At 45.5% G+C, this 14,491-nt stretch overlaps 1 protein-coding gene across 1 annotated transcript; it reads right to left on the bottom strand.

Moving 5' to 3' along the window:
* Window positions 1-663: 663 nt before the first annotated feature.
* LOC133366280 (apoptosis regulator BAX-like) lies at window positions 664-14,419 on the bottom strand. The gene is made up of 6 exons (XM_061589215.1): window positions 14,106-14,419; window positions 11,324-11,372; window positions 10,811-10,978; window positions 8,560-8,695; window positions 8,354-8,458; window positions 664-6,229 (listed from the first exon to the last, which is right to left on the bottom strand). The coding sequence occupies exons 1-6, from the start codon at window positions 14,167-14,169 to the stop codon at window positions 6,128-6,130; spliced, it is 624 nt and encodes a 207-aa protein (XP_061445199.1). The 5' UTR covers window positions 14,170-14,419; the 3' UTR covers window positions 664-6,127.
* Between the last annotated feature and the right edge of the window lie 72 nt (window positions 14,420-14,491).

Raw genomic sequence — 14,491 nt, 5'->3', positions numbered from 1 at the left:
TCAACTAAATGAGCTTTTGACCTGATTCTGCAGGGCTCTTACATTCTTGACTGTCAAAAGAAATCTTTTCAGCCTTGAGAAGTTGCTGAATGAATGATCAATAGGTTATCTGAAGGAGCCCTGAATCTTAGTTCACAACAATGGCAACGGGACAGTATTCTCCACACTTGAAGGCAACTGAGTAGTGGGGGGGAGGGGATTTCCCTTTTGGGGGTTACTTACTATATTTTTTTGTTTTTAGAGTTGCTTGAACCTTCTTCCTCTCAGTTAAATATCTAGCCAACGGACGCATCTTGTGCATGTGCATATAAAACCATGTGCATGCACACAATGGGTAGAAACCAGCTCTATTGCTTAAAGCAGATCCACTGAAATTAATGGGACTTTATGTGTTAGGCCTTAATTACATTTTTTTCAAGTGAACATGGAGATAGCCTCTGTTCTGTGCTGTTGTCTTCCCTTTTTTCAAACTTCTTTGTGACAATGAGGACTAATGGCACATAGATCTTGAAAAGCCAGTATGTGCTACATAAATTCAGCTCCACTTTGGAGGTGCAGAACTGTGATCTATCTCTGTAAACAGCTGGAATGATCACTTGTACAGTTTCCTCTTTCCCTGCCCCCATCCACTTTCCCCTTACAAATAACTCAAAAGACCTGCTATTTAACTTTTTAAAATCTTTTAATTCATTTCCACACACCAACAAAAACAAAATTGCAACTTCACAGTTAACAGATCAGAAAAGATGTATCAAACATTTTTTTAAAAAAAAAATATAAAAGGGTAGATATAATTTTTAAAAAAGTGTAGAAACTATTGCGTTGGTGGGGGTGGGTCAATTGCATAGAAAAAGACATATGAATAAACTTCAAGCTTTAAGACAACCATCCCCCCTCAAGGTACAGTACAAGGCTGGCTTCGTCACAGCCAGATATGATTGGTGTTGGCTGTGCCTATTAGTTGAGGCCTAACATCTGCTCCAGGACTGTGGATCTCTTGCGGAGTAGAGCAAAATCCAGAAATATGCTAAATGTTCATTTGCCAATAAAACATGGCACTTTGCAATGACACTGAGGTGGCAAACCTACTGACACCATTCTGAGGCGTTGCAAAAAGAGTATTGTGCCCAGATGGCCAACATAGACTCTCACTTTGAAGTATCACATCCGCCCTCTCGCTCTCTCCTCAAACAAAACCAGCCATAGCTGAAAGCCCCAGGGTCAGCCTGAAGCAGGGTTTGAGGATGGAGCAGGAAAAGGCCGATGGTAGCCGAGCAATCATCAACGTACTACTCCTTACTGGCCTTGAAGCCATCAAGGAACCTTTGCCAACAGCTCTCCTCCATTTCAGAAGCAGACCTGATTAGCAGGAGCTTCATGAGGGGATCTGGGGCAGAAGGGGAGGCTGTGATTTAATGGAGAGTGTCTGCTCCGTCAGCTGCACACTGGAGGGTCCAGCCAGCCAAGACCATTTGTATGCTCAACAAGTCCTCCTCCATGGGATTAAGCTGGTGAATGTGGACACCTCGCAGAGCTCTGCCGCAGCCCCTTTGGCACTTGCTCAAACAAACAAGAAGAGCTGTAAATTCATTGGTTGACAGGAGAACAGCTGAAGATGCTAACAGACAAAAGACCAGTCACCCAAAAAAGAAAAGAAAAAAGTGATTTGTGGGAGAGAAGCACGATGGAGGGCGGGGCTTTAGGAACAAGAATAAAGGGCAAGACACATGCCCGTGAAGACACACAAATCCAGGGTTACACACTCAGATCTTGGCATAATTTGAAATGCATCCCACTATGAACAATCAAGGTCCCACAGTAGCAGTCATGAAACTTAATCCACCAAAGGCAATGTTTAAACCCAGGAGTGTGACCCAACATGTTCTAGCTCCATAAACCGCACTTCCTTAAAGAGTCAGAGGCCTTGGAAGAGCAACAGGGAAAGAAAACAAAATCATAGCTTCAATTATCAAAGCACTTAAAATCCAGGACATCAGAACCCTCCCCTCCCAAAACCCCGGGTTAGTTAATTCTCACTTCCAGACTCCACAATCCCAAAGTCATGACATCAAGAAAATCCACAGCACCAAAGACTCCAGATAATGACATCAGGTCCCCATCATCCTGATCAATATGCATTTTCCTGTTCCTCACCCCTTCATCAGAAAAAGCTAAGAGTCTGCCTGTTTTTTTCCCACCCTTATTGACATTACACGCCCCCTAACCCAACCCCAAAGGTAACAAAAGCCCTCCCCAATATAATTATTCAAGTACAATTGGTTCTCACTGACCTAACTTTCACCTCTACTGGATGTTCAGCCCCAAAAATCAAAACTTCCACCTTCATGTTTCCCCACTAGCAGCTTCATAATGTAACATCTGGCAGAACCAATTTGCCCAACAGCTGTACAGGAAAGTTGGTGGGGGTGCTTCCAGATGTCAAATCTTGCTCTTATTGGATGTGCTGCCAAATATGTGCACAGCAGCAGCCAAGAGGATACATCAGCTATATCAGAAAGTTTTGCATGAGATGCTATAAAAGCTGTGGGGAACTTTTGACCCTCCAGATGTTGTTGGGTCCTCTCTCATTAGCTCCAGTAGGGCCATGGCCAATTGATGCACACCCCTGTCTACCCATGTGCCTTTTCTTCGAACAGGGGAAAGGAAAAAACAACCTTCCTGTCTTGACAACCACCAGACTCCTATTACCAACTTATTTCACTACCTACTGCCTAATCCAGCCTTCCCCAAGCCGATGTTTTTCAGATTTTTTTTTACTACTATTTCCATCACCGTGGGGCCATGTTGGCTGGGGTTGATAGGAGTTTTTGTTCAAACTATCTGGAAGGCGTGAGATGGGGGGAAGGCTGTCCGATTCCCTTGTGCCAAACACTGCTCCTTTTTGCACCATTCTTTGCTGTCAGATGTGTGTGGAGAACCTTTGGCCTCCTGGATGTTGCTGAACTGCAACTCTCATTAGCCCCAGCAAATCTGGCCAGTGGCCAGGGATCATGCGAGTTGTAGTTCAGCAACATTTGGACCACTGAATCAGGGAGGGCTGCTTTGCCAGATGTGACGGTCCTAACATTACACTATGATGCTTTAGCATAGCATCACTTCAGTAGTGACGAAGGCTAAACAACTCCAGGCAGCCACTTGTGCCTTAGGCTAAACTGTGTGTCCTTCAAGTGGGCACATGTATGCTATTCTCTCTCTCTGCAGCCACAGCAGACAACACATCCACCGCAAGAGGGGTGGATTGATGACTGAAAAGTTGCCTAACAAAGAAGAGGCCTACAGGAAGTGGATTTTGCTGCTTATGGTGCAAACCCGGTCCCCAATCCATCTGATAAAGCTCAACAGTTCCAGCAGCCTGGTGCTCTGTAGGGCCCACGTGCACTTCATCCCATTTGCCAGATAGTCCCCCCAATGAGTCCTATGGCCCACACTTGTCTCTCTCCACCTGCCCTGAACAACTTTCTCTGGAACAGCAAGGAAGATACTGATCAGTAACAAATATTTCTGAGAACACATTATGATGGCCAGTCTATTATGGATGTACTATAGAAAAGACAAACGATCCATTCCTTTACAGCAGTGGTGGGGAACCATTTTGGCTTCAAGGGACGATTCCTTATCAGAATCTGCCTTGCAGGCCAAATTTTACATGTGGGTGGTACAGCCTGCCTGTCAATCACGTGATGATATAATGACACTATGTGTTTGACAAGTGGGTTGAAATCCTTTGCGTGGGGCCCCCAAGCACCCAACAGCCAGCTCGCTGGCAGGTACTTGGGATCTGCAGCACACAGGGCACTACTAACTCAATGCTCAGCACTTTGGGAGGCCCTGATCACAGGACTGGCAAAGTACTTCTTGAAGGCTGCATCTAAAAGGCTTTCTTTGGCTGTGTGTGCCTGTTCCTTTGGAGAACGAGCCCCTGCAGTCAAACTGAGAATTTAACCCCCACTCGCCTTTTAAATGCCGGCTGCTTTTGCTGCCACCCTGTGGGAAGGGAAAAAGAAGTCCTTTGGCAGCTCTATGAACACACCTCTCTGTTTTAGGGCTGACAAAGCGCTTATTTCTCCTCACCCTGTGGGAGATGGTTGCAACTAAACTGAGTAAAATTTACCCCCCCCCCCCCGCTCATCAACCGCTGAGCAGGGGTTCAGTCCTGTTGCATGTGCCTGGTCACTGCTGGGAACAATTAACCCCACCCTCTTGCTGATGTCACAAATGACACCAGCTTATTGACAGGTGGACGTGGTTTGGGATAAATGGCCTTGTGGGCCAAATTGGACCCCCGTGCAGGCCAAGACTGGCCCCAATTCCTGCTTTACAGTAAGAAATAGTTTCGAAGCACCAATCAGCATGAAGGTGAATACCATGCATTCCAAGCTGCATTATCAACGCAACAACACAGATTTCAGGGTGTCATACTGCATGCAGATATGCAGTCACAATTCCTTCTTGTGCACACGGGGGAATGGGGAGAGAAGGAAGAGAAGCCACACTGAGACCACGTTCACACCATGTTTACTCCACTATTCTTCCACTTTAAACGATCCTGGCTTCCCCCAAATAATCCTGGGAAGTGTCATTTGTGGAGGGTACTGAGAGTTGTTAGGAGACATCCTATTCCTCTCACTGACCTGCAATTCCCAGAGTTCTCTGGGAAGAGGGACCAACAATTAAACCACTCTCAAAATGGTAGATCTGTGAGGAGAATAGGGGAGGGGGTGTCTCCTAACAACTCTCAGCACCCTTCACAAACTACCCTTCCCAGGATTCTTTTGGGGAAGCCATGATGGTTTGAAGTGGAAGAATGGTGGAATAAATGTACGGTGTGAATGTGGTGTGACTCAGATGTCCCCAGCACAGGCATAATTAAGATATTCCACTCTGGATAATGGTACCCAAATTGTTTGGTGCTTTCTTCTTCTCTTATTGCCAAGATGAAATGCCTAAGAAATTCCTGGAGAGCAATTAATCTGATAAAATATAAGAATGGAGAAGAGGCCAGCAATGAGATAAGAAACCTTTGTGGAATAGATAGAACCCCCCCCCAAAAAAAACATTTCTTTTGCTTCCTAAGCCACCAAGGCCTCTCCAGCAGTTGGAAGTTCTTTTGCATCAGGACAGAACAAAGCCGATTAAAGTGTTCTTGCAATGCCTTCTGTTCCATTTGGAGACCAATTTGCTTTAGAAAGCACTTCTGCTTTCTTGATATGGAACAGGCTGGCCTATGTATGAACACCTCTCTCTAGCACCACCTAGAGTTTCTTTAGAAAAACAGACGGATCCGGTAGAATGAAACATGGCTCTGAAACTCCCACCGTTTTACAGTTATGCACATTTCCTCAAAAACAAACAAACAAACCAAAACACACACACATCGTTGCTGCAGAGCCTCTGCCTAAATTCACCTCTTCAGCGGTGTTGAATCTTATCCAGATCAGTGATCTGCTTTTAAAAAAAACCCTGAAAACCATCTGAAATTCAAACTACCACCATCTGCTCAAATAATTTCTCAAGTTCTGCAGGGAGAGAGTTTGGTTTCCTCCTCTTGAGGATTTCTCAATCTGCATTTCCAGAGATCTGTCCAAAATCCATTTCTGAGACGGAAGTCAAGAGAGAAAGAAGATCAACACAACTTGCTTGCACAGATCTGGCAGAATCAATCTCATCTGAGGAAAGCGGGACACATATCCAGTGCTTTTGGCAGGGCAAAAGTTTGACAGTCTTCTTCCAAAACAACATATAGGAATTGAGTAGTGTTTACAGGCCCTCCAGCAAATAAGAACAAGGTACTCACGTCCATCATCTCATTCTCTGCTTTGCTTCCAAAGCCTAGGCAAGCTCTATGTCCTCTGACCTCTAACCCTAAGAGGCACAGACAGGCAAAAAGCAAACCCAAAAGTACACATTCCTTGGATGGAAGAAAAAGGCGTGCACTTTTTTTTAAAAAAGGCACCAAGATCACGACAGCATGTGTTTTAAAAAGTTCCCCTGCCCATGACCGAAAAAAATCCTAGCACATTTTCATTCTTTGATTAGGAAATAGGGGGGACCTGCCCCCCCTTTGTCACGACAATGAAAATGCCCCCCCTTAGGAGGGGGCTGAGGATTAAGACATCTTCCAGAAGGTCAGCGAAGCAGTCAAGACACCAGCAGCAAACACGGCAATGGTTTGCCAAGTGGGAGTGCCAAAGTAGGACAGGAGACCTTCCTAGGAGAGGGGGGAAGGGGTGGTGAGAAAGACAGAAAATAATAGTCAAGCTACACATGATCACAAAAAGACCTGTTTGTTTAGCATCTGTATCCGCTCTAGTGACATACAAAGAGGGGAAAGAACAGGAGAACCATTTTAAATAGCAAGAGGGACCTGTGGGCAGGCTTTCTAAAGCCTCTCCCCACTCCCAGGTTACCTCCCGGCAGTCTGCATTCCCCCCCAAAAGAGGTACTTTCCTCCCCAGCTGTCCTTGATACAGGAAGTGAGGTCAGTTGAGATGAAAAGCATTGGGGGAAGGGGGGAGAGGAGAGCTGCAGAAGGTAAATTATAGGATCAGGGACCACTCTGTTCCCATCACCTTTCATTGCAAAAACATCAACCAAAAAACTACCTATATTTGGGTTTCCAGAATAGGCAAGCTTATTTTAAGTATATTGCTGCCCTGGGCTCCTGCTGGGAGGAAGGGCTGGATATAAATCAAATAATAAATAAATAAATATAATATAATAAGCGAACAGGACAGATGATTAGCTAAAAATTATCGCTGAATGTGTTACTAACATCATGCTGACTGTCCAAAATGCCTTGCAATGCTTGTTCATTCTGACATGAGGACTACCCATCACCACCACTCTAGTGAGAGCTTGCGGTCATTATTAGGGATGCAGTACTTAGCTAATCTGTTAAAATAACTGATTATAGATATTTTAACTCAAAAAACCTTTCCAAATTCTTTTAAAATGAAAAACAAGAACACAAAAGATGTAGGTGGCAGGCACTATCTTAAAAGAGGCACTCCACAGTCATTCGTGCTCTAAACTAGATTAGTATAATAAGCTCTGTATTAGGTTGATGGGATAGCTGTGTTGTCTCTTGCAGAAAACGTAGCAGAGAGTCTTGTGACATCTTAAAGACTAACAGGTTTGTTATGGTATAAGCTTTTGTGGATGATGATGTGGACTGTAGTCCATGAAAGTTTATGCTAGAATAAGTTTGTTAGTCTTTGTGCCACAATACTCAATTATTTTGAACTAGGGGGGCTCTGTCCCCCTGCTTGCTCTCCTTGTCAACCCCCCTACTTGCCAATCCCCACCCAGTGCTCGTTCCGCTCACCAACCCCCCAACTCCCCCTGGCACTTCCCAGGCACCTCTCCTTCCCTTCCGAACATGTTTGCCTCATCCTCTGCCGCCCCCCCCCCCCGGACAAATGCTGCCATACAGCACACTGGCCAGGCATCCCCACCCCTTGCCAAGGAGGGTGGTGGCAGGCAGGTGAACAGCATACAGACAGGGGAAGCATTCATGATACAATTCACAGCGCCACCTGTCTGTGGTGCTGCATACTGCTATATACAGTATTCCCTACACACACACTCAAATTTGCTGTTGTTGCTGTACTGCCTTCAAGTCGATTCCGACTTATGGCGACCCTTTGAATAGGGTTTTTATGGTTAAGCAGTATTCAGAGGGGGTTTACCATTGCCTCCCTCTGAGGCTGAGAGGCAGTGACTGGCCCAAGGTCACCCAGTGCGCTTCATGGCTCTGTGGGGATTTGAACCCTGGTCTCCCAGGTTGTAGTCCAACACCTTAACCACTACACCACACTGGCTCTCACACTCAAATTAGGCTGCTGAAAATAAGAAAGCTCAGTGGAAAACCAGGAGTGGATCTGCACATTAAAGGACTGTGAGCTCAGTTTTGGTATTAAAAAATAATTCTTGTGCTGAATTTCATGTTCTTTAATTCTAAGCGGTATGCCTGCCTCTCAAGCCACTGTTTTCCATCCAGTTGTGGTTAATGAGGTTCTTATAAAAGATCCAAGCAGATTTCAGAAGCCTGAAGTCTGCCCACTCCTAGTCTAGAGAGTTTCTGTTTTTTATTATTATCATGGTCATTACCATTTCATTTATGAATCACTTCCCACGTGGCATACCATACTGATTCTCAATAAAACAACGTATACAAAACAGTTACATATATAACAGTTAAAACAACTGCATACACACACACACACAATAAAATAAATAAATAAATAAATATACAGTTTAAAACAGCACATACATAACACCAATTCAAATCCAGAGCAGCTGTTTAAGCTAGAGAGAATCAGTGTAAACTCACCCATCCTCCCTGGGCTTGAATCCAGGTCAGGACATGATCCTGGATATATTCCATTGTCCAGCTGATGATAGTCCTTATGAGCTCAGGTAGTTTAGTGCAAATTGCCTGCCCAAGGGTGACAAGAGGGAAAGAACAGCCCATTATACAAAGCAGTTGAGGAGAGGTCAGGCAAAGGGTGGGGAAGGGCAGCAGTAGCACACACTTACCTTCAGGACCAGCTTGCAGGCGAAGTAGAACAAAGCCACCACGCGGCCCCAGTTGAAGGTCCCATCTGAGAACATCTCAGCAGCCACTCGGAAAAAAACTTCCTTGGGGGGATACATCTGAACTTGTTCTATCATACTGGAGGGAACAGGATAAGAGTAACCCCAGGTTAGAATGGCTCCCACCCACAGAGGATGGTGGCAGAGTTGTGGTTTGCGTGGAAGAAAACCTCAAGGAGGCTGGCACAGTGCAGACCCAAACACAGGATCTAGCAGGAAGAGCACTTTGTTGTTGATCACAAGCTGAATATCAGCCAACAGTGTGATGAGGCTGCAAAAAAGGCAAATGCTATTTTAGCCTGCCTTAACAGAAGTATTGTTTCCAAATCATGTAAAGCACTAGTTCCCCTATATTTGGCACTGGTTAGGTCATCTGGACATCGGACTTTAAGAAGGATGCAGACAAAATGGAACAGATTCAGAGGGTAATGAGGATAATCAGGGGACTGGAAACAATGCCCTGTGAGGAGAGACTGAAAGAACTGGCCATGTTTAGCCTTGAGAAGAGAAGACTGAGAGGAGATATGATTGCACTCTTCAAGTACTTGAAAGGTTTACACACAGAGGAAGGCCAGGATCTCTTCTCGATCCTCCCAGAGTGCAGGACATGGAACAATTGGCTCAAGAGGAAGCCAGATTTCAATTGGACATCAGGAAAAACATCCTAACTGTTAGAGCAGTACAACAATGGGACCAATCACCTAGTGAGGTGGTGGGTTCTCCAGCACTAGAGGCATTCAAGAGGCAGCTGGACAGCCACCTGTTGGGTATGCTTGAACTTGGATTCCTGCAATAAGCAGGGGGTTGGACTTGATGGCCTTATAGGCCCCTTCCAACTCTACGATTCTGTGACATTTCATTATGTGTTAGGGTAACCAGGAAACAGAACCAAGGAAGGAGATACATACAAGGACTGGGGAGGGAGAGAGGCTACAAAGATTAAGAGCAAAATTTACCTTTTACCAGCCTCTGGTACTGGGTCACATGACCCTCAATTGAAAAGATGCTGCAGGAATGTCTGCGCTCAAAGCATGCAGACATACACAGGATGTCTCATGAGATTCCTGTACCAGAAACTTATTTCATCTCATCAGACTGGGGAACCCCTTTCAGCTGATGAGCCAGATTCACTGTGGCCAACCCTCTGCAGGCCTCATTTGACAGGCCCATCTACTAGTTAATCATTGGTAGCCATATGGCATCAGGTGGATCTGACACTTGGCCGAAGGAACAGGATATTCAAATAGGGCCAAATGCAAGCGCAGTGTCTTGGCCAAATTTAAACAGCGTTGAACACAAGCTGTACTTGAAAAAGAACAACTGGGAGCCTTTGCTGACTAAAAAGCAGTGCTGCTTTCGGCAGACATGAGATCCGCTCAGGAACTCCCAAGTCCAATCCCAGCAGCATGGCTTGCATTTGGCTCAAAATTTAAACAGCATGGAAGGCAAGCTGTGCTTGCAAAAGACCAATTGGGAGTGCACTCTAAGGCTCCCAATTGTTCTTCTACAGCCACATCTTTACTTGTCCCACACCTGACATGATATATCAGATGAGTGACAGCTGGATGTGGCTGGGGAAAAACAGCCTTGCTGGCCAAACTAGGTCCTCAGGCCACAGGTTCCTGCTTCCCCTGACCCACCCACCCCAACAAAACTCAAAGCAGCACTCATGGGGTTGGTTCCCTGGCAGCATCCCATTCAAGTGACCAGACACAGGTTTGCTTAGCTTTAACAAAGTGGCTGCGTCAGGTGCATTTTATTTTTTGTCAGGGCACCCTGTTTTCTCCAGAGAAGCTCTCGTGTGCTTTGATCTCTTTCTGGCACCAGGCAAAGAAGTAATTTTTTTATGGTTTAGCTAATTGTTGATTGATGTTGCTGTTTCTTAGTGCTCTTATTGCTTAGATTGTTGTATTTTATTGTGTTGTTTTAAAGCTTTTGATCGCATGCCTCCCTGGGAGCTTAGCCCAACGGAGGGTTAACAAGTTAAGAAAAAGTAAGTTACATATATGTGTGTGTGTATATATACACACACCCCAATGATGGGCATTTTGCCTTGCTATCAGTAAAGAGACACATAACTGGCAGAGAGCAGAAAGGCAATGGCATCTGCTGGTTCTACTTCCATTTGTCAATAGACAATACCAGGAGCGCAACACTAGCATGCTATAATCGTTTCTCACCACCACCAACGCACCTCTGCAGCTCCATGTTCCCATCCAGCTCATCTCCAATCCGGCGCAGGCATTCACTCAACCGCTTGGTGCTGGGGTCACAAACCTGGGACTCTGAAACTCCAAGCTCTGCCATTGTTGCGTCAATACGTTCAGAGTCACCGCAGCTCTGCACTCGGTCCCTGATAAAGCTGCCACAAGGCCAAAGAGAGAGATCATGGAGAACTCTTTGGCCAGTATCTAACCCCAGGCCCATTGTGCTCTCTGTTCATCACCAGAGAAACCCCCAAGCACAACAGCCACTGCTTTATGTCCTGCTTCCCCCAAAGGCTTCACTATACTAAGCACAGCAGTGGTGGGGAACCTGTGGACCTTCAGATGTTGATGGACTATGATTTCCATCATCGCTGAACACTGACCATGTTGCTGGGGCAGATGAACATTGGAGTCCAACAACATCTGGAGGGCCACAGTCCCTCAGAACATGGTAGCTTCTAGGCATTTCCTGCAAACATGTTACCATTCCAAGCACTCACCCCTTGAGAAGAATAGTTCCTGTCTGAAGGATTTGATCTGAAGTGGTGCCTGGAAGGGAGAGAAGCACCATGTGAAAAAAAAAAAAACAAAGAGGAGAGAATCCCTAAGTACTGAAGGCCAGCCCTTCTGAATCTGGTCTAGCATCCTGCTTCCCATAGCAGCCAATCAGATGTTTCCAGAAAGCCCACAAATAGGGCATGAAGGCAATAGCCATCCTTTGCTGTCACTCCCCAGCAACAGATACTCAGCAACACACTGGTACTGGATATAGAGGTTCTATCATGACCAATAGCTATTAATCCTCCATGAATTTGCCTTATTCTCCTTCAAAGCCACAGGAGACATCCTCACGCTTTGGAGCAGTGGACTGTATAAAATTTATAATGTACTGTGTGAAGTTGTAATTTTTGTCTGAATTTTCTTTTTCTGAAACACTTTTTTCCTTTCCTGAATTTACTTCCCATCCATTTAAATTAGATAAATTCCTCCCATCTCATGCCATTCTAGTATTATGGGAAAGGGAGAAAAAGTTCTCTTTCCCCATTACGTCGCTCTAACACAGTCGACTCTCCTTTTACACAATGGGACCACTCCCCACTTCTCCTGGAGATGGCAGCAGGAGACTCACAGAGGCGAAGGACACACTCACAAGTTCTTCCTCCGCTGCCCCAAGTAAACAAACTCAGTTGCCTTTTGTCTCCATTGAGCAGCCTCCCCTTTCCCTTCAGTGTGATTTTTATGATTATGACTAACCATTTGCTTAGCAGTTTTTACAGCTCTTTCATTCATCTTTACAGTAGCTGACTCAGAGAGCAACTTTATGTTTTTATCACTTAAAGCAGAGCCCTCCAGATACCGCTGAACTACAATTCCTACCAGCCCTAATAAACATCACCAATGATCAGCGATGATGGGAGCTGAGGGCCAAATGTTCCCACACCTGACTTAAAGGCAGAGACAAAAGTGTTGTGTCTACTTGTTGCATCTACCATATGAAGCTAGTGTGAAGCAGCATCCCATAGTGCAAGGATGAGGAACCAGTGGCCCTCTAGATGTTGTTGGGACTCCCGACAGCCCCAGCCCACACAGTCAATGATCAGGGATGATAGGAATTGTACACACTTTACAGCCTCTACACACCACTGTCATCATCTGGAGTGCACTCCTTCTGTGCAAGCGATTTAAAAAAGCATGGAGGTATCACAAGCTGCTTTTTAAAACTTGGTTCCATATGGCAAATATAACATACAGACTAGCCTGAAATCAGCAGCTGAGCCAGGATTTGACGCCATCTTTTGCACCGCTACTTTATGTACCAGATTATGATGCTGAAACCAGAGCCTCTCATATCTCTCTTTAAAACTTTTCTGTACCCCGGAGCATATGTACAAACAGATACTTCTTCCTTTTCCATCACTCTCCCACCAGAGCTTCCCATAAGGAGGACATCTAGGCAAACCCTCTGCCCAGTGACAAGGCAATCCATCCATCTGCCCACCTGCAGAGAACATGCAGTGCAAACAGGTCTGTTTTATTAAAGTAAGATCTTTGCCACAAGTAATTCCACTACTCCACTGTAACTGTTAAGACTGACACAATGTTTAATGTGCATCTGAATCCCTGAAGAAAACGCAGGCTAAGTTATGCGTAACTACATTTTGCTCACATTCAAGTTTCACCTCTTCCTCCCCCACACTGATCTAAATTTAGGCAGTGAAGTTCTAGGAGGCACTGACTTGCCTTTTATTATCTGGATTCATATAGGAGCCCCATAACACAAGTACTCTGGACAACTCAGAAAAACAAACAAAACAATTAAAATACAACAAAACCTTTAAAATTGTACATATTAAAATTCAGAGGACCAGATGACAAGACACAAGTTATTTGAAAGGCCTGAGTGAACAAGAAAGTCTTCAACAAAGAGGCCACAAAGACAGTGCCAAGCAAATTTCTTTGGGAAGGGATTCCATACTCGGGGTAGCAGGAATGAAAAGGCCTAACCCTAACTGGCCATTCACCTCACTTTGTTTGGGAAGGGCACTTGGCTGGGGATGAGGACCACCAACTTTGCTGGTTCTGCAAGAGGGCTACATAAAATGTCAGAGGATATATTTATCCATGACCGTCAACAATGATGCTGAAACAGAACTTCCACCTTTGGAGTCTGTATACCTCTGAATACCAGCAGCAAAAGTAAGTACAGCAGGTTAGATCTCTTGCCTTCAGGCCCTACTTTGAGGCTTCCCTGTTTTTATTAATTTCTTTATTAGATTTATATCCCACCCTTTCTCCCAGTAGGAGCCCAGGGTGGCATCCAGTTGCCCGCTGTTAGGCCGCGGAGGATAATGAGAAATAAGTTACACTATCATGAACTTCTTGGAGGAAAGGAGGAAGATAAAAATGTAACTAACAAACAAACAAATAAATAAATAAATAGTATTGCTGCATGCCCTGACATGCCCATAGCTTTCTCAGAGGCACCTAATTGGTCGACCACTACAGGAAGTGGGATGCTGCAATCCTGTACACACCTATCTGTGTATAAATGAGTAAGACCCGATTTAACTCAATGGGATTCACTTCTGGGTAGGTAAACACAGGGCTGGGCTTGCAGGTGGCTTTCTGGTGTGATCCTCCAAGTTTCTTACGTTTTTCCACTAATGAAAAGGTTTTCTTCTTTAGTTACCCTCCCGCCTTATGCTTTGTTTCCCTCCCGCCGCATTCCCCATTAACACTCCGCTCCTCTTCCTACTGCTCCCGATTCCCAGGCACGCTCACCCCCTTTCCGTGGTGGGGGCTCCGGCGGCTGCCGCTCTCTCCCAGGACCCCCCGCCGCCGCCATCTCTCCTCTTCCACCACCACCGCTCGGCTTCGCTCCACCCGGTTCAGCCCAACCCGAGGCCGGCAGCCCGTCTACAAAAAAGTCACGTGACAAAGCAGCCGGCAGAGGCGAGGATCGAAGACCTAATATATAAAGAAGAAAGCGCGGAGGACGATCGTCGACCACGTGACAGAGACAAGGCACCAGCGAGACGGAAAGGACTAGAATGGCACATGCCCCCTCTTCCCGTTTCCGGCTTAGAGAAGAAACTTGGGCTCCTACTTTTCTACTAAAGGGAAAGCACAGAGTTAGAAATAGTGGATGAGTGACACACAGGCTGAGA

This window comes from Rhineura floridana, chromosome 11 (assembly GCF_030035675.1).
Source record: "Rhineura floridana isolate rRhiFlo1 chromosome 11, rRhiFlo1.hap2, whole genome shotgun sequence".
Taxonomy (NCBI): Eukaryota; Metazoa; Chordata; class Lepidosauria; order Squamata; family Rhineuridae; genus Rhineura; species Rhineura floridana.
The sequence above is the reverse complement of the archived record's forward strand: the minus strand, read 5'-3'. Positions and strand labels throughout refer to the sequence as shown.